The sequence below is a fragment of the Lissotriton vulgaris genome, chromosome 3_1 (assembly GCF_964263255.1).
Source record: "Lissotriton vulgaris chromosome 3_1, aLisVul1.2, whole genome shotgun sequence".
NCBI lineage: Eukaryota > Metazoa > Chordata > Amphibia > Caudata > Salamandridae > Lissotriton > Lissotriton vulgaris.
The window spans coordinates 363,190,456-363,209,525 of record NC_141689.1 but is presented as its reverse complement, the minus strand read 5'-3'; the positions used below and the strand labels follow the sequence as shown (position 1 = coordinate 363,209,525).

At 46.1% G+C, this 19,070-nt stretch overlaps 1 protein-coding gene across 1 annotated transcript in view; it reads right to left on the bottom strand.

Annotated features, from left to right (window-relative positions):
- The window catches only part of C7 (complement C7), a 413,756-nt gene that overhangs the window by 42,182 nt on the left and 352,504 nt on the right, over nucleotides 1-19,070 (bottom strand). Inside the window, exon 16 of the mRNA XM_086960581.1 lies at nucleotides 4,848-4,944. Within this exon, the coding sequence (XP_086816707.1) occupies nucleotides 4,848-4,944 (97 nt within the window). The remainder of the gene's footprint in view (nucleotides 1-4,847; nucleotides 4,945-19,070) is intronic.

Here is a 19,070-nt window from a genome sequence, read left to right as displayed (position 1 = left end):
GAATGGTTTTCCCTGTGATAATTTTTTTTTGTTCCACCACGCTATTTCCTGATGCACTGCGTGTGTGATAACGACTAGATCTTCCAATTCCCAGTTGCCTGTGACCATTGCTGCTGTATTTTTTCCTGGAATGGTCTCATGTGTAGTCGAATATTTTGGATTAGGTGAATGCATGACCCATCATTTCCATCAGCTTGCTCACCGTCCTCACTGTCGAAACTTGCCTCTTGCGGTAATGACGTGTTTCCTTCAGTATCGCCAATGTTTTCTTTCTGCTGGGGAACACTTTGACCTGTATGGTGTCGATCTTTGCCCCTAAAAATATCTTGATTTGCTCTGGTTCTGTTTACGGTTTCTCCCAATGGATTGAGAATCCCAGTCATGTCAGCGTGTGGATGTGTTGTTTGCATTGGCTGTATGAACTTGCCTTTACGAGCCAGTCGTCGAGATAGGGGTGTACGTGTATTCCTTGCCTTCGTAGGTGTTCTGCGACAGCTGCTAGGCATTTTATAAACACCCTTGGTGCGGATCTCAGCCCGAATGCCAGTACTGTGAACTGGTAGTGGCTTTGGTTGATCACAAACCTTAGTAGGCGTTTATGTTTGTGGTTGATGGGGATGTGTAAGTATGCATCCTTTAAATCTATAGTTGCCATTGAAATCCCCTTGTTGTATTTGTGGTATTACCTCTTGTAGGGAAGTTATCTTGAATCTTTGAGTCTTTATGAATTTGTTCAGGAACTTAGATCTAGGATAGGTCTTAGTGTTTCGTCCACCTTTGGCACCAGGAAGTAAGTTGAGTAATCCCCTTTGTTCCTTTGGTTCTGCCGCACTACCTCTATTGCCTCCTTGCTGAGCAGTTCTTGCGCCTCTAGTCGCAGGAGCGAGAGCTCCTTTGCTGATTGTGCCTTGTTTCTTGGTTTTCTGAATGGCGGTTATTCCTCTAGCTCTATACAGTATCCATAATATGATGTTTAGTATCCATTTGTCTGCTGTGACCTTCCTCCATTTCTAGATGAAGTCTCTTATTCTGCCCCCTACCAGTGTTGTGTGTTCGAGGTACTGTTTGTCGTTGAACGTTCGGTTGCAGCTTTTCCTTATATCTGTTTGCCCACCCCGAGATGTTGCTAGGGTGGGCGTTTGTTTCCTGGTGAAGTCACTTGGAGGAAGGCTGTTGGCCTCCTCTTCGTGTTTGTCCTCCACCGTTTATGTACCCTTGAAAGGGCTGTCCCCGGGGCTGGTACTGCCAGTTCTGCTGCTGCTGTCCCTACTGCTACTGACCTTGGTTGTTTCCTTGGTAGCCTTGCTGGAAAGTCTGGTGTGATGTGATAGGCACGTTGCCTCCCCTACCACCTGGCCTTCTTGTGGGTGTACCCCTTCTCATCCCTCTGAACTGCAACGCTCCCATGGACCTTGCTGTCTCGTTGTCCTTCTTGTCGTCAACTGGTGTGCCAAACAGCTGCTCTTCGTTAAAAGGTGTATTCAGGATTTGCTTTGCACCTCTGGCTTGAATCCAGAAATTCTGAGCCATATGTGTCTTCTCTCGGTCACTCCTATCATCATTAGTCTGCTGGATGTTTCTGCAGCATCCAAGGCCGATTTTAAGCATGTATGTCGCCATGCTTTTGCCCTCTTCTACCAGGTGAGCAGCTCTTTGTTGGTAGTGGTCTGGTAGATGCTTTAGGAGTTGCACCACCTCCTCCCAGTGTCTGTATGCATGCCTGTTGATCAGGGCATTCGAGTTTGCGATTCGCCAATGGATTGTTGCATTTCTCTCCACCTTTCTCCCGGTGAGATCCATCCTTCTACTGTCCTTGTCTGGGGTGGTCCGGCATTAGTGGGCATATTGGCCCTCTTCCTAGCCATTGCTGCGATTATGGAGTCGGCTGGTACTGAGCCTTGGATGTATGCAGGGTCCTTTGATGAATGTTTATACTTCTTCTCTGTTCTTGGAGTCACAGCCTTGCATACTGCTGGTTCCTCAAAGGCCTCTCTTCCTTGCTCCAGCACACTAGGGAGCATGGGCAGGAATTGGCTCCTAGTTTTTTGAGGCAGTAGACTTTCCAGGAGAAAACATGCCTTGGGCTTCTCTTCTTCCATTTTCACTCCATACGTCTTTGCAGTCTTTTGGATGACCATATTTTAGACCCCTATGTAGTCTTGCGGTGAGGGCCTCGAAGGGTAAGTGTCTACTCCTTTTCCAGCGATTCGAAGTGGAGATCTTGCCATTCTAAGTCTTGTGCCTCCGAGGACGTTGAGTCCCGGTAGTATTGCCGATCCTCGTCACCTTCGCGCTCAAAATAATAGACTTCGTCCTCCTGTTCCTCGACCGGTTCAGGCGTTTTCGGCGATTCGGCGTCATCGCTTTTGACTATGAGCATGGGTTTCGGCGGGATAGTGTATTGGCACATCTTCTTGTAAAAAGTCCCTTTTCCGCTGCAGGATGCTCGCCATTTCGGCCTTGAGACTCCTCTTCTTCCTCTCCATCTCGGGGGCATGTTCGGAGTCAAGGGTTGGAGTGCCTCGCTTCAAGGCTGTCGATGTAGGCCCTTCTTTTCTCGGTGCTGAGTTGTCCTTTTCGAGGGCAACCTTCGACGATCTAGGTGTTTCAAGGGCTTTTGCCGATTAGGAGTCCTTTTCGAAGGATCCGCTCGGCTGACTGTCCTTGGTTGGTGTTGCCTTCGTCGAGTGTTTCGGCGACAATGCTCCCTTCGAGGACTTGGATTCATTCCTACAAGTGTCGCTCGGGGCTTTAGCCTCACCATTTCAAGTGTCGCTAAAGTGTCTAGGGGTCGATGACTCCCTAACCTCCTTCGACGTCTTCTTATGGACCTCGACGACCGTGCAGTCCTCCGGTCCGGTGATGTTGTCCTCCTCTCCACTGGAGAGGCCCAAGTCTCAGAGCGATGGAGGTGGCCCCTGCATTTTGTGGTTCGCCCTTCTCTGCCTCTCCCTTACTCTGAGGATCATGTGTTTCAAAACCGAGCACGGTTGCAGTCTTCGCTGCTGCAGTCGAACGGCAGGCAGAGGTTGCAGACTGCATGCTGGTCCTTCTGGGCGTATTTCTGGTGGCAATTGGTGCAAAACTTGAAAGGTGTTTTGTCCTCCCCACTCTTACGGAGCCACCTGCGAGCGCATTCTCCATAGAACGTTGAGATCTCGGTCAAAAACCTTCTCCCTCGTCATCACGGTTACCTGACCTGTAGTACAGTGTTGCTGAAAAACTTGATATTCATCGATTTTCTACTATTTTGCTTGATTCCTCTTCCAAAACTCTGGAACTCTTTAGCATCGATCCAGACCCTACGGCGGAAAAAATTATCTGAAGATGGCGACCAACGGTGGGAGCTTCCAGAGGAAGCACATCAATGTCACGAAGGACATCAAATGTGGTATGTCGACACCCACCTGGGCCACAAAACAAAAAAAAAAGAGAAAGGAGCCTACAATTCCGGACCCAACCACTAGATGGCGGAATAATGCACAGCATAGTGAATCCAGAAAGATTCACGCTGCAAAACCAAATTTACAACATTGTGCTTCATTCACTTTGGCCTGCTTGTGCTACTACATGAGAATAAACTGCAAATGCATTTACTTTAAACGAGATGCACACAAAAATAAATTTCAGCATCCACACGGAGGAAAACATTTTGAACAACATTAAAAGCAGGGGAACTTATTTATAAGGAATTGGTATAGGGTAGTGCTGCAAGTCATTTTGCATTGCTGCCCTACGCCAATTCAAGAGGGCAGGAATGTACTGTAGTGCCAATTCATGCACCCTTGCATCTCTGTTGTTAGCATGATTGTTTTTGTGCAGGAAGGGGTTCCTTCCTGCACAAACCAATCACCAGAAAGGTTTTCCTCATTATATGTGTGCTGCAGAATGCAACACATGTGGAAATGGGAAAAAACGATGAGAAATTAAAACATTTCTCCTTGTCACACCTGTTCCAGTGAGGCACAAGGTTCAGGTGCTGCCCCAGGTTTAAGAGAAATTATAAAACTGGGGCAGCATCAAAGTCCATGGGTATTGCATAGAATCTCACACAGCAACACCCATGGAACAGCTCTTTGATGCAGAGTTAGGCAAGGCAGCGACTTGCGCTGCCTTGTCTTCCCCAATATCTACGAGGCCATGAAAAGCCATTTTGTAAAAGCCCTTGTAAACATGATGGTCTAATTTATGCCTCCGGAGTGTCACAATGGAAAAGATCCATTACAACGCAGTCATTACATCGCACTGCTTTTACAACACAACGGTTACAACGCAACTGCCTTTACACTGCATGCCATTACAACACATTCCATTACAATGCATGTCACTACAACGCATGCCATTACAACGCATTAAAAGGTAAGTAATGGAGATTTTTCAGTTTTAGGGTGGGAATGGGTTTTGGGGTTGATGGGAATAGTCATTTTACCCATACACTATCCAACACTTTCCATACTGTGCCCTAAAAGTATTATGCGTTGTAATGGTATGAGTTGTATGGTAGTTTTAAAAAATGCATTGTAAAATCATGCAATGTTTTCGTAGTTGTGATGTAAAAACTGTGTGGTAAATGCAGACATGTAATGGTTTGCATTGTAACATCATATATTCATTCGTCACAACTGCGACAATCCAGAGGAGCATATTTGCCACAATGGGCTTGTAAATAAGCCCCAGGATTTCTTTCAGTTCAGTTGCAAGGATTTAATTAACAGCTCCAAAATTTCAGAAACTTAATCCAGCACAATTTATTTACCTGCAATGTTCACAAAACCCTCAAATATTGCTACAACATGCAATTGGTCTTACACATTTAAGACGTGTGTACTAATAAAAACATGAATTACCCGCAATCTGAGGGCATTTTACAGACACAGGTCGATTTTTGGAGCGTCTCCCAAGGCTGGCAAGTCGGTCTAAGCGGGTCTGGTTCCACTACAGTGGCTACAAAGGAAAAAGATCAAGAAAGAGGCTTTAATTACAACATATTATATGAATTACAGATCATTGGCCCATAAGCAGGGACTCTGGACTTGATCAGCAGTGGCAAATCAAATAGTGCATCATGAGTGATCAAAATATGCGGCAAGGAATGGAAAAATGATGTGCCATATGTTGAAAGGAAAATTATGCAGCACATTTTAAAGCATTAGTATGTAGCTATTGTGACACTGTAACATACAGTGATAAAAAAACAGAATCTAATGTAATAAAGTGATACAATCTGCATTCTTTCAAACAATCCTATTCCAACAGTTCTTTACCAACAATTAATGTTTGCTCTTGCTCGGAAGTACAGGAGATCAATTTTATTTACACTGCCCATTTGTAGGAAGGTGGCTCTTTATATACCATACCAAAGTAAGGTATAGTGTGCACAGAGTCCAGTGGATCCCCAAAGGAAGGCAAAGGTCTCTGTGTGTGGTAGTGTGGACGAGCAGTAAGGCTTTATCAGAGGGAAGTGTTAAGCATGTATTGCACACACTCAGGCAAAAAATGATTTCACACACTCAGAGACTGAACTCTGACCAACTGTTTTGTATAAAAATATGTCTTTGTTGAATCAAGCCAGACTTGGTGCAGGTAAGCAAAAATAGTACTTTTCTGATAATACAGTTTAATGCAGTTGAATGTAGATACAGGTAGGACAAATGTTCAGAAACAGTTGAAATTACTTTTCAGTTACTTTGCAATGACTTTAAGATTACTTTTTACTTTTCTTTTCCTACTCAATGTGATATGCCTAGATATCGCACTGTGACATTTCCTAAATAAAAGATTAAGTAAGTCAGTTTTTGTAAATGCACAGTATCTTAGGTTTTCATAAAATTTTCATCCTCCACACTTTTTTCACAGAAAAGCAGTCAATGTAATCCTTAGGGGGGAAAATTAAGTTATCGGTTAAAAGGTAAGTACTTGGTTGTGGGAGTTGGGTTTCTGTGGTTAGAACCAGGGTTTACCAACGGTCGAGGAAGCACTCAAAGAACTCTCTCAGCAGCACTAGGGCGGCTGCGTTCAGAGAACTGAGGACCAATGCCATACCATGGGGGCTAGGAGGCCTCCGGTTGGTGGACGCTCACGGGCATGCCACTTGGATGTGGGAACAAAGCTCCTCTGGTTTAGCTCAGGGCAAAGGGGATCCAAGATAGCACACAAGGTACACTCACAGCAACAGAGGGGCAGCTGGGTGCAGGGTGCTGGATCAATGTCGGGAGCCCTGTTGTTTTCAGTGGGGAGGCTCTGGTCAGAACAAACAATGCAGGCTCGGGCACAAAGATCTTCTGGAAGCAACTATCGGTTAGGGAGGAAAGTTGGGATGTCGAGGGATGCCGGGACACTGTTGGTTGGGCCACCCAAGGCCATGGGGTGTTGGGTGAAGGGGTGTCTTTTGGCATCGGGGTTCTCTTACCGGCTCCAGTAGCGGTTGGGGGACCCTTCAGAATGGGGCTGCAGGCACCATCGGGAGACTTGAGGGAGGTCAGGGATCACCATAACCCAGGTCAGGATCACCAGAGAGACCTCTGCATGGTGTTGGGCAACTCAAACTCGGGCCGTGGGCGTTGGGTGCAAAGTGGTGCAGACTTGCAGATTTGGACGGAGCCAGATTCTGTTGGTGAGCAAATCCGGTGCTCTTGGGAGACAAAGTCTTTTTAGTGAAGGCAGGGCAGGTCCTCTGGATTCTGGGGGGGGGGCTTCTGTCTGTAGGACACACTGGGATTCTGCTGGAGCAAGTCGAGGTCGGGACAGGCCAGTAGTGCAGGGCCAAGTCAGTTGCTGCCCCCTCTTCTTCCTTCAGTACGGCTCTTTGTCCTTCTTCTTCTTGTTTCTTCTTGTTTGATTAGATAAGGTTTGTGGTTGCCCCTAACGACTAAATATAGGTGTGTTTAGGGTAGATACAGGTTGGGACCAATGGGTCCCTTCTTTGGGGTGAGTACACCCTCTATTATGCCACCCTCCAGTAGGAGGGGGGCATAAGCCTCACTCTGGTTGGCTGGGTTTCCCACCTCTTCTTGGTTTTCCTGCCCATTCTTCCACCCAAAGTGGGGGTCAGAACCGGTGGGAGTTACTGGGAGCAGCAAATGGCTGGGTCAGCTTACAAAGGTATCAAGCCTTTGAATCTTCCCCTTTGTGGACCTTGCCCATCCTCGGGGAGGAGGCTTGGCACCTCAACCCAGGATGTGCTTTGTTTCAGGACCCCGAGAGCGGCACACTCTCGACCCAGGGGTCCGGAAACATGACTGGTGGTGGCAGTTGGCAAGAAGCCACTCAGCCAGGACACTAGATTCAGGTCGTTTTTCAGGGGACATCTCTAAGTGCATTTTTCATTAAATCCCACTCTGATATCAGTGTGGCTTTATTGTTCTGAGAAGTTTGATATCAAACTTCTCGGTTTTAAGTAAAGCCATTATGGTGCTGTGGGGCTAGTAATGACAAACTCCTAGACCATATACTCTTTATGGCTTTACTGCACTTATAATATATAAGAATGGACTTAGTCAATGTAGGGGTACAGGGCTCATGCACCTGCACCCTCACCAGTGGTAAAGAGCATCTAATTAGAGGGGTGGCTTACCTATGCCATAGCAGTGGGTTGTAGGCATAGCACACAGGGATGTGTGCAATGTCAACTCTTCACTTTGCTGTGCATCGAAAATCTCAGGCTGCAATGGGAGTGTGTGTGTGTTAAGGTACAGTGCCTCTAAGGGTGGCACAAAAAAGTGCTGCAGCCCTCAGAGGCCTTCCCTGGTCACGGTGCCCTTGGTATCTATGTAACTTTCACAAGGACGTACATGTGGCCAGAGAGTTGCCAATTGTGTTTTGCAACAGTACACTTTTAGGGAAAGAATATAGGCCTTGGGTACCTGGTTGGTAAAAACCCAGGGAACATTGAGTCAAAGAGCATCAACATTAGGCAAAAAGTGGTGGGCAACCATGCGAAAAAGGGTCATTTTCCTACACCATTGACTTTGCAGAATACAATAGTTTTAAAAAGTGCTTCCCAAACCTTTTAGAATCACAACCCAATTTTTGGAACGACAAAAGTTTGCGGCGCACCCACCTTAATTGGACATGAGGTGGGCGATTTTTTTATTGTAACTAAAGTATTATGTGGGGGTGCATTTCAGCCTGAAACAGCACCGCCACTGGTCTGTCAGTGCATATTCCTGCACAGATAGAAATGCACCATGTTGTTCATTTTTTCCCGTACATGAACGGGGCTGCAGAAATTCAGGATGGCACAACATGTGCCCCACTGCCTGCATGCATGGCACAGGGGCAAGAGGCTCCATACAATGCCCTCTTTCTTTCCTCACTGCCAGCCTTTTCATGGAGGAAGACCCTCCATGAGACCACTGGCAGTGAGGAAAGTCGTAAAATGCTTGGTTGTGCCTCAGGCCACAACCAAGCATATCTCGGCACTCAAGACTATTGTGCCACCACCAGGAAATGGCGGTTCCCTGGCGACAGTGCAATGGCAGGAGTGGCAGTGACAGGACTGAGTATGCGTAGGTAGGCCCCCTATTATTTTGTATACTAGCTTCAAACCAGCGAATTATCAATTTTTTGTATTTCTTATTACTGTGCACGATCCGAACGTGACAAGTATACTCTTGTCAGCATGAACAAAATGCTCTTTGGTTTAGTAGCATTAGCTCTCGCCCTCTTGATGTTAAAAAGAGAATTAAAATGTGCTAATTTTATGTCTTCCATTATCTCTCTTCGCTTAGCTTTACAGCATCCCCTTAAATTCAGCTGATGACAAAGCAAACCCAATATAACTCCAAGCTAATATCTGGCAGCTGTTCTATAATTCCAAAACAAAGAACTATGTGTCAAGAGATCATTTGAATACATGTTATGTATATAAGATAGCTGAACAGATCAGGTTTGTGAAACAGTGCTGGAAAACATTTCAATGTAACAGTGATAAACATTTTATATATTTGTATTAAATTTGGCTGATTTGGTTTAGTATCAGTCATATGTAATGTAATGTAATTTGGAACTTGTAAAGCACGTCTGTCACTCAGCGAGGAGTATCCTGGCGCTGTCTTGGTTGGAGGTGAGAGTGGGCAGTGAAGATGCTAAATAAGAGAAAGCATAATTTGTCTGGGGCAATAAATAACCAGATCTTCTGACCCTTCCTGAATTGAATTTCTGATTTAAGTAGCCTTAGATGAGGTAGAAGTAAATTCCAGGCTTTAGTCTCAAGGAAGGCCACTGTCTTTCCTCCTTTCAATTTGTATCTGAAAGTAGGGAGTTTGAGCAGGTTTGCTGATGATGACCTGAGAGACCTGGTTGTGGTGTATGGAGCAAATCGTGCTGCAAGATATTTAGGTCCCAAGTTGAGCCTGGCTCTGTAGGTGATCAGGAGAATTTTAAAAAGGATTCTCTTGTGCACCGGAAGCCAGTGAAGACTTTTTAATGCTGCAGATGCTTAGGATCTTCATGGGAGTTTGAGCAATAGCCATGCTACCGCGTGTTGCACCACCTGAAACTTCTTGAATATTGCTTTATTAGCTCCCACGAGAAGGCTGTTACAATAATCTAAACGCGAGAGAATCAGGGCCACTGCCACTGATTTCCTTGCAGCTAGTGGAAGAAATTTATATATATTTTTTTACGATTTGATGAGGCTGAAGCATGTCTCTGCTACAGCTGTGGCATGTGGGAGGAAAGAGAGTGTTGCATCAAATTGTACTCCCAAATTCTTAGCCACCTTGACCATGTCTGGCAGAGGAGTGGTTCCCTCGGGCCACAATTTAAAAGGCTGGAACAGAACATCTTTCCCTATCGGGAGGATTTCCGTTTTGTTCGTGTTGCATTTCAGGTGGTTGTTCCTCATCCACTGGAGGACAGCAGATAGGCAACTTTTAAAGTTGGATTCAGCATCTGAGGTAATATTATCTACTGAAAGGATCATTTGGGTATCGTCTGCATATGATGTAACTTCTATCCCAAATGATCCAATCAGAGAGATGAGCAGGGTCATATAAATGTTAAACAGCAATGGGCTTAATGAAGAGCCCTGAGGGACACCTATTGTTTTTTTGCGCTCTGCTGAAAGGAATGTACCCAAAGTAACCGCTTGTCTGCGGTTAGTGAGAAATAATTTAATCCATTTCAAGGCAATGCCCGAGATGCCGCTGCATTCGAGACACTTCAGAAGAATGTTGTGTGAAATGGTATCGAACGCAGCCGACAAATCTAAAAGGATCAAACCCGCTTTCCTGCCTTTGTCGGCAATCGTTTTTAGGGTGTCAGTTATCTCAGGAGAGCGGATTCTGTGGAGTGCATTGGACGGAATCCAGATTGTTGCGGGTGAAGGATATTCTGATCTTCAATGAATTTGGTTAATTCGTTATGGACAAATTTCTCTGTTATTTTACCTAATAGGGGAAGTAGAGAAATAGGGCGGAGGTTTGACAGCACCGAAGGGTCAATGCTTTGTTTCCTTTTTAACGGTTTTACCAGCGCAAGCTTCCACTCGTCTGGTACAATACCTGTTCTTAAGGAGGAATTAACTATATGATTTATAATAGAATTGAACATATCTATGATTTTATGAAGAAACATCGGGGGCAGGCATCCAACGGTGAGGCTGCATATTCCTATGGCCTCCCATGTCTGCTCTAGCGAAACTGGTTCAAAGGTTCAAATAGAGCAGGCGACGTCCGTTGGAACTTGATCTGGAATGAAATCCTGATCATTAGCAGGAGTAACTGGGAATTCTTTTTGAATTTTTCCTTTAAAAATGCTGAGATATTATCACACAATTTTTGGGGGAGGGAAGCTCTTTCAGTTGTCCTTTGGGGTTTGTGAATGACTTCACTACCGAAAAGATAACTTTTTTGTCCTGATTAGCTTTCTGTATTTATTAGTGAAATATTCTTTTTTAGCCAATTTAATCTGATGATGATAGAGCTTTCTACTCTTTTTGAACGCAATTTTTTGCTCAGCGTTATACAATTTTCTCCATTGCCGCTTGTGTTGTTTACATAGCAAATGTGCTTGTGCCAACATGGGCGGGTGTATTGCTTTGCCCACTTGCGTAATCTGAATTTACACACACCACTTACTTACACAGAAACTCCAACACTCCTCTGGAGGTAAAATGAGCTTTATTAATAATTGCAGACAAAGGCAATAGGTCACTGAAGCTAGTAAATTCTTAGGCACCGAGTGAAAGGAAATAAACAATGAGTACACCACACTATATATATATATAAATATGAAACTGTGAATACAGGTATATAAACAGTTAATGTACAAAGCACCTCATCAGATGTGTCTGCACCGGAGACTTCAAAATCCCTGGCCAAGCACCGCAAACATCAAGTCGGGAACTCTGTAGAAACTGGGGCACAGGAAGTAATCTCTCAGGGCACCAAAGACGTCCCGCTAGTGCGTCCACTCCAAGACTTAGTTCCTGAGCTCCACCCTACAGACACCACTTCTTATAGTGAAATCAACATGTTCGAGAAGCCTCTAGCAGGCACTCTCGCCTTCTACCCATCATAGGCATTGGCCGCATCTCTGCGTCAGATCAACCCATACAGACCTGGTCAGATTCTGTTTGGGTGCGCCGAGGCGAAAGACATTCCTTTACCTATCTCCAGCCTTGGAGAGCCTTGCACAGCGCATCCTCCCTCTGTCCTAGAGATAAGCATAGAATGCACAAAAACAAGCTGAAGGTACAACATAACCTCACGAGATGTCTGGCACCAGCTTGTACTGGTTTACTTGAAAAACATGTTTATGTTACTGCTGAAGTGAAACTACAGGACAAAGCAGCACAAAATGGAAGTGCGATGAGGCAAAATGGAAGATCAGAGCATCGCATGGAATCGAGGTCAACATGTAATTTAGCACATGTAAAATGGCAAATGCAGTATAGCGTGAACCAGGGGGCCTCCTGAGTTTTTAGTTTCTTATGCTTGCCCGGTTCCTCTGGAGGAAAAAGTTTGTTGCATACTTTGGTTATCCAAGTGTGAAATAGGTGTGAATCAAATTCTGTGTTCTCTGTCAGAGCAGGGGTATTGGCCCAGCACAGGTTGTAATTTGGGATTAACAGCTAATTGTGCCCATTTGTGTCCTCGTTGGGGTTCAGGGGATAACTTGTCAAGGTGGATCTTCTGAGGGATTCTAAGTGTGAGGGGGACAAAAAAGTGGTCTGACCATAGCTGCGGGGAGGGGGTATCGCTGATAACCAGGCCAAATTAGAACAGACCCCATCCAGGGTATGGCCCGCCTGGTGTGTTGGACCCTCCACTAGTTGGTGCAGTGAGAGGAGTACTATTGTTTGAAGAAAGTTATCTATTCCTGGATCAGTTCTGCCTTCTAAGTGTAGATTACAATCACCTAACAGAGTGAAATTGGCCTATTTAAGAAAGAGATGACTCAAGGTATCCCTAAGTGAATCCGTAAAGGTGGTGCTCTGACCCAGTGGACGGTAAATCAGGGTTCCTGAGAAAAACATGGCGGCATTAAGGGAGAAACAAAAGGCAAGACTTTCTGCTCCTTTGATTGTATCCAGGTCAAAATAAGTACAAGTAAACGTGTCTCGTAGGATGATGGCCAGACGCTCTCCTCTGCCAACCCTTCTATCTTTCCTATAGATCACATAACCGGATGGTAGAGAGACGGTGACGTCTGGGCTACACCAATCTTTCAGCCATGTTTCGGTGACAAATAACAGTTCCAGCTGTTGATCTGTGATTAGGTCCCTGACATCTTGGCCATGCTTGCTCATAGATCTGGCATTGATAAGGCCTCCTTTGAGTTGAGCATTACAGGTAGTACTGGTCAAGCTGAATTTATTATCCAGGGTAAGTGATTCAATGGGCAGGTTAATCATGGAATGGAAGCATGAGCAGGCCCCCATTATTTTATCTGGTGCTATTAAACATTTACAGTGTCCCCTGCTATTAAGATGTTTAAGATCCTCTGATGTGTACTCAAATTTCTTGGGAGTTTGGGCAACATTTTCCGCCCTTGTCCAGGCCTTGGCAGGGATGGGCACGGACGTGCTTGCCTTTGGCGCGCCCGCTGCGCGCATCCGGCCCATCATGAGATTAAGTAGCTGGCCGGGCGTGTGAACGATCTGAGCTCCGCCCTCCGCCCTCCGCCCCGAAAGTCAAACCATCCGGAGGACAGGTTGGCCCAGAAAGGGGGTGTGTCTGCTTCCCTCCAATCAAACCAGCAAAATGCTGGTGTTGGACCGGGGAAGCGGAAACTGACAGTGAAAGCAGCTTACTTAGAAAACAACGCTAGAAAAATGTGCAAAAGGCAAGTTCAATGCAGGTAACAAATGCGCGCTAAGGCAGAGGTCTAAGTTCAATAAAATTAAGGTTCTAAAGCTAAAACCTCAAATGCACATAAAAACAATGAAAATAGTCAGGAGTTAAAAGTTGTGTCGAGAATCAGAAAGTGAGGGCTCCTCTCACCTCACGCTATGTTGGAGACTATTCCATTTCTCTATTTTATGGTAAAAATATAGGGAATTCGACTGGAAGCATATGGCGGAGAGAGGTCAATGTTTTAATGTAATGTCCGACTAGGCTTCTACACTGCCTGTAAAGTGTAGAATGTGCAGTGCTTTGAACCTGCTCTGACTTAAATTGACCAATCATTGAAATGACATTGAAATTACCTCAGCCATATTGTGTTAGGTTCACAGGGCTACCTCTTCCTTAGCATGCCAAGAAATGGAAGTAACTTGTAGAGTTCTCTGACTAGTGTGGAAGGGCACCATTAACCTAATGTTTCTCTCCGTCCTGTGTTTTTTCAACAGGTAATTACAATGGAGGAGTCCTGACTCCATAGTGGATTCTCGGAAGGCTAGGGGTTGTGATGTTAACCTATAGAAATGCTACTCACACTAAATTTGGTATTAAGTTGTGATCAATGGTGCTACCTGAAGCCTAGAAACAGTATACTGAGGGCCAAGGGGTTTATGCGGACATTACATTGTCCTTTTTGTTTCTGATGCAGTTAAGTTACTCGCACCAGGGAGCGCATGGATATTGTAAAAACATCTGGGAATAACACAGTTGCACTGAGAATTACACCAACAGTTCCATACATTCAACACTGTTTGCAAATGTTAGCTGCTGTGGAGCTACCAACAGCACTTGTCTCTTTGATACAACACACATGCATTAAACAGAACGTATTAAACTTGGCACCAAGACATATAAGACACAAACAACTGCTGTTAGAAATTTGATTTCTGATTTGCTAGGGCTTGCGCCTAAGCTAGGCAGAAACCCCCACTCTAATCAGTGCAAGGGAGTTACATGCTGAAGATAGCCCCTGCTCACCCCCTTGGTAGCTTGGCACGAGCAGTCAGGCTTATCCCAGAGGCAACGTGTAAAGCATTTGTTGTACACACACACACACAGCAGCAACACACTAGGCACACTACAAAAGAGACTCCACACAAGGTTATATAAAAAATAGCCTTTGTATTATCATAAACACATTAGAATCATAATCACAAAATATACACTGTGCCAACTGGCACTAGGTAGAAATTCACAGGGGATAATATATGACAGGGCCAATCAGGGCCACTGTCAGAACCTTTGGAAAGCATAAGTAATAAAACACAACCAGTAACTACTGGTAAAACAATGAACTCAGCATTATCCCAAGCAACATAAACGCATTATGTCTGCATCACATTAGGTATAAACACATTATGCATAAATTACATTTAGGAGTGCACAGTAGTAACACTCCTCAGATGTATACATCACCCTCAACATAAACACATTATGAATTCTTTTAGGGCCTCGCGCCTTACCAGTACACACCAAAATGACCCAGGCCAACTGGTCTGGGGCCCAAATGCCCTCTGTCCCAAATATTGGGGCTCGCAATTATAGGGCCTCCCAAGTAGCCCTCTGGCTGCCAAAGCAGCAGAAAAGATGTGCGTCATGCACTGGGGGCCGAGGGGTGCATCTCACCCCTTCCTTCTCATAAAAAGAACAGTCCCTCATGTTGCAGCTGCCTATGCTCCAGCAGTGCAGCTGTGGCAGACCTTGGCACCGTAGCGCCTCTCGAGCCCCCCTCGGGGACTCTGACAACAAAATTGCCTCCACGTTGCAGCTGCCCGCGCTCTCACCGTGCAGCCGGAGAAGGAGAATTGCACTGGCAGCAACCGTGCCCAATTTGAGCCCCACTCACTAGGGCTGTCTCTTTCCTCCTTATCAGGCAGTAGGAAGGCACCGACAATGCGTCTCGGTGGGCCCCGCTCCCAGGACCTCTCCTCACTTCTCTGGCCTCCAGGGACCCACCTCTCTGGCTGCGTGGACCGCACGTTGAACGCCCCTCCTTTCGCCGGTCACCAGTAAACACGTGGGGCTCTCCTCGCAGGTCATGAGCCCTATTTACCAACCGGCTTCACCTCTGCCGGACTTCCGCCTCGAGGCAAAGGGGGGGTGGAAATGGAGCCCGCGAGCCTCACGTAATCTCAGCAGGCCCCGCACAGTCAGGCAAAGGCACCTGACTTCTGTTTTCGGCGAATCCTCTCCCTGGCTTAGAAGTGCGGGGTAGGCTCCCGCCTCAAACGGAGCATAAATGCAGGGTGGACTCCCACTCCATCAAAACGCAGAGGGGGATCCTGCTTTACCCCTGGACCACGGGTAATCCGCACGCCGGGAATCCCTCCAGACACTTCGCAGCCTCGCGCTGCAGGGCACTAGCACTCTCCCTGTCCTGGAGCAACCCAGAAAAATGGTGCAGCTCTCATGATGCGCAAGAAGCCAGGAGTTTAGAGGGGCACAGCTGGGCCCAGGCAAGTCAACTCATAGGGCCCTTCAGCAGAGGGGCAGGCCCTTGTGGCAGTTCCCCCTGGGTCCCAGCAAGCAGCAAGCACCCCAAAGCAGCACCCCTTTCAAGGGGCCACAGCCCCAATATTTATAGTACATTTTTTCTTTGTTCTGCCCTGACACAGGGCTTTTGGAACTAGCCTCAACTGGTTCTGGGGAGTGTTGAAGCACTGTTTACCAGGCTTCCACCCTCCTTTGTCAGATCGGGCTCTGTCCTCAGACACACCACAGGGAGGTGGATTTAGCATTCACCTAGGTAGGCACAGACCTGTTCAGGGTCAGGGGACTACTCCCACTACTCCAAATGCAGATCTCCTATTCATCCTAGTGCTCACTCACCCTGCCCTCCCTGGAGCCACACCTCACCAGCCCCTGTCACCGCAGAGGCAGACATGCAATACACATCAGCTAGGCAGACACATAGCACACAGAAATGCCAACTTCTAAAACTGACATTTCTAAAATAGTGATCATAAATCTGCGCACACCATTACGCAGCATTTATTATCACTATTACAAACAGACTAAACTTAACCACGCTGCTCCTCTTATATCAGGAATTGCCACTGAACACTTATCAGGGAATCCCTAATGCATTCCTATGAGACGGCAGCCTCACATCAGTGAGAAACCAAAATGGCTGTTTGTCACTAACAGGACATGACACACACTAAAGGTATATGTCCTACCTTTTACCTACAATGCACCCTGCCCAGAGGGCTAGCTAGGGCCTACCTTAGGGGTGCAGTAAAAGGGGGTCACAGATGTGGCACACACTTTAGGTGCCATGTCACAGCAGCAGTAATACTGCGCGCACAGGCCCTGCAATGGCAGAGGCCTGAGACAGGTAGGACAGGCTACTTCAGTGGGTGTCACAAGCAGTGCTGCAAGCCCACCAGTAGCAGTTAATTTACGCGCCCTGGGTATCTGAGATACCACTTCACAAGGGATTGACAGGTAAATTAAATACGTCTAACAGGTGTAGACCAATCTTACCATGTTTACCACAGAGAGCATACGCACTTTACACTGGACAGCAATGCTAACGTTCCCAGAGTCCTATAACCATCAACACCAGGTCAGGAAAAAGACTAGGAGGAAAGCAAAAAGTTCAGCGATGACACTTCAAAAAGGGCCAAGTCCAACAACTGCCATGCAATGGCAATGTAACAGACCTAAGACATTGTTAAACAAACTGCAGAATCCTTTAACTTCACTTCCAGAGACAGTAATCATAATTTACGAGCTCAGTGAATAAAGCAGTGTCAACCAACCAAGAGATGTACCAGAACATAATAGTTAAACTTAGCATCACATATGACTGAGGTTCAAGAGATGGAACCAAAGAACCATATCAAAGGCACCCAGATAACGGTCATGAGGTTATACTTATGGCAGATGTGTGCACTACAAATACCAATAATGTAACACACCAGAGCATTTCTGGTGAGTGTGCCATTCGTACTTTGATTCATTTCAGTAAATGTTGATTGTATTGTGATAGATTTCAGACCATGTTGAATATCTAACCATTAGAAAATTGTTTTAGATTAGAGCTATTAACACCATACTCTCTGTTTTCTAATAAAACATCCTCAACTGCACATCAAAATCATTTTTTGCTCTGGGATATAGTTTGTAAATTTCTATGTAAATTATGATTGTACGGTTGTTTTGTTAAAATAATTTCGAACAAGATTGATGGTTGGAATTGGGGAAGCAAATTCCATTCTGATGAGAATACACTGATAAACCGTCCTTGATAGGATTTGAAAGACAATAACAATATTTTGTGGTTATCATTTTCAACCAAATAATGTGGTAAGGCTGTTGGAATGAAAAGTGATGTATATAATCTTTCACCATATCTTTCCCTATGCTGCATCCTGACCAATGCTAAATTATCCTCATTATATTTAGAGGAAACCATTCGTACTATTCAAGTCTGCTACAATAGCCAGTCTTTTCTGAGAGTGAAAACTAGTGGGGTACCCTCAAATTCACAATTAAATATTTAGTTTTTTAACTTGTAGATTGAACTAGCTAACAATAAGGGTTTTGGGGGCAGCTGAGAGGACGGGAGGTCTGCCCCGGGAAGATTGGGAGGGTGGTGCAGGCCAGGAGACTGCCATTTTGAGTTTATTTGGGCTTAATCGGTATAGCCCAAAATAGCCCAAAGTATAGGGGTTTTGGGGTCTCTGCCACCATTGCTTGCTTTGGTGACCTGGTGGCTGGTGGCAGGACGTAGAGGTAGAAATGTATTTCTGTAGTAGTGGCATCAGTTGTAGAATTATCAGCGTGGAGCAGGAGTAGCTTGCGTAGCTTGGTATATCAGGATAGTGTGTTGAATAATAAGGACCTAAGCTATTCCTTACCTGAACATGGAGGATGAGTGGGTTCGTGAGGCGATTTGCCTCCTGAATTAAGCAGGCAGTGTGGATCTGTTGGTTTCCGCTGCCAATGAGTGTTGGTGGGGGTGGCCGCTGGGATTGCGGTGTGCTCCCTCCAAGAAAAATGAGGGCATTGAGTGGGGTCCAGGATGTCAGGATAAGTAAAAGGGGCCCCTTGTATGTGTAGATAACACCCCCGCATGCAGCAGGCGGGGGCCGGGTCGCGTATAGCAGCTCCACCTCTTTATGACTGGAGGTGGGGGGGGGGCGTGGTCAGGCCCTTGTCAGCAGGAGAGGAAGCTGTCCCTAACTGCAGGGCTGGAGAGCTGGAAGCGCACCCCTGGGGCATGATACTTGTGTGTACGGGGCCACACGAGGGCAGCGAGACGCGACCAGAACAACGTCAGCTGAACTGCAGAAACCACAAGGGCCCAATATATGAGCGAGGCCAAGCCCGGCATGTGGCCTCACGTGAGGTGCTTGCTAGGGCAGGCAACAGGCCATAGAAAGGGCGGTTGAGGGAGGGAAGGAAGGCATTGAGACATGTGGTGCGAGCTACATAGGAAGGTCATAAACGGTCACTGGCACCTAGTGGCAGATGAGATAGGGATCCCAGACCCCCCGATGCATGCGTTTAGGAAAGAGAAGAGCGTGAGGGACTATGTAGTCCGATCCCTCCTTCACAGCAAACCCAGCAACACACAAACAACCCTTTGGAATACTCCACCAGTGATCGGCCACTATAAATGTGGCTCGTGTATAGCCTGCCCCATGACTCTGGAAATCAAACAGTGTACGCATAACAACTACACCCACACCATGCGCCAACAAACCAACTGTAACT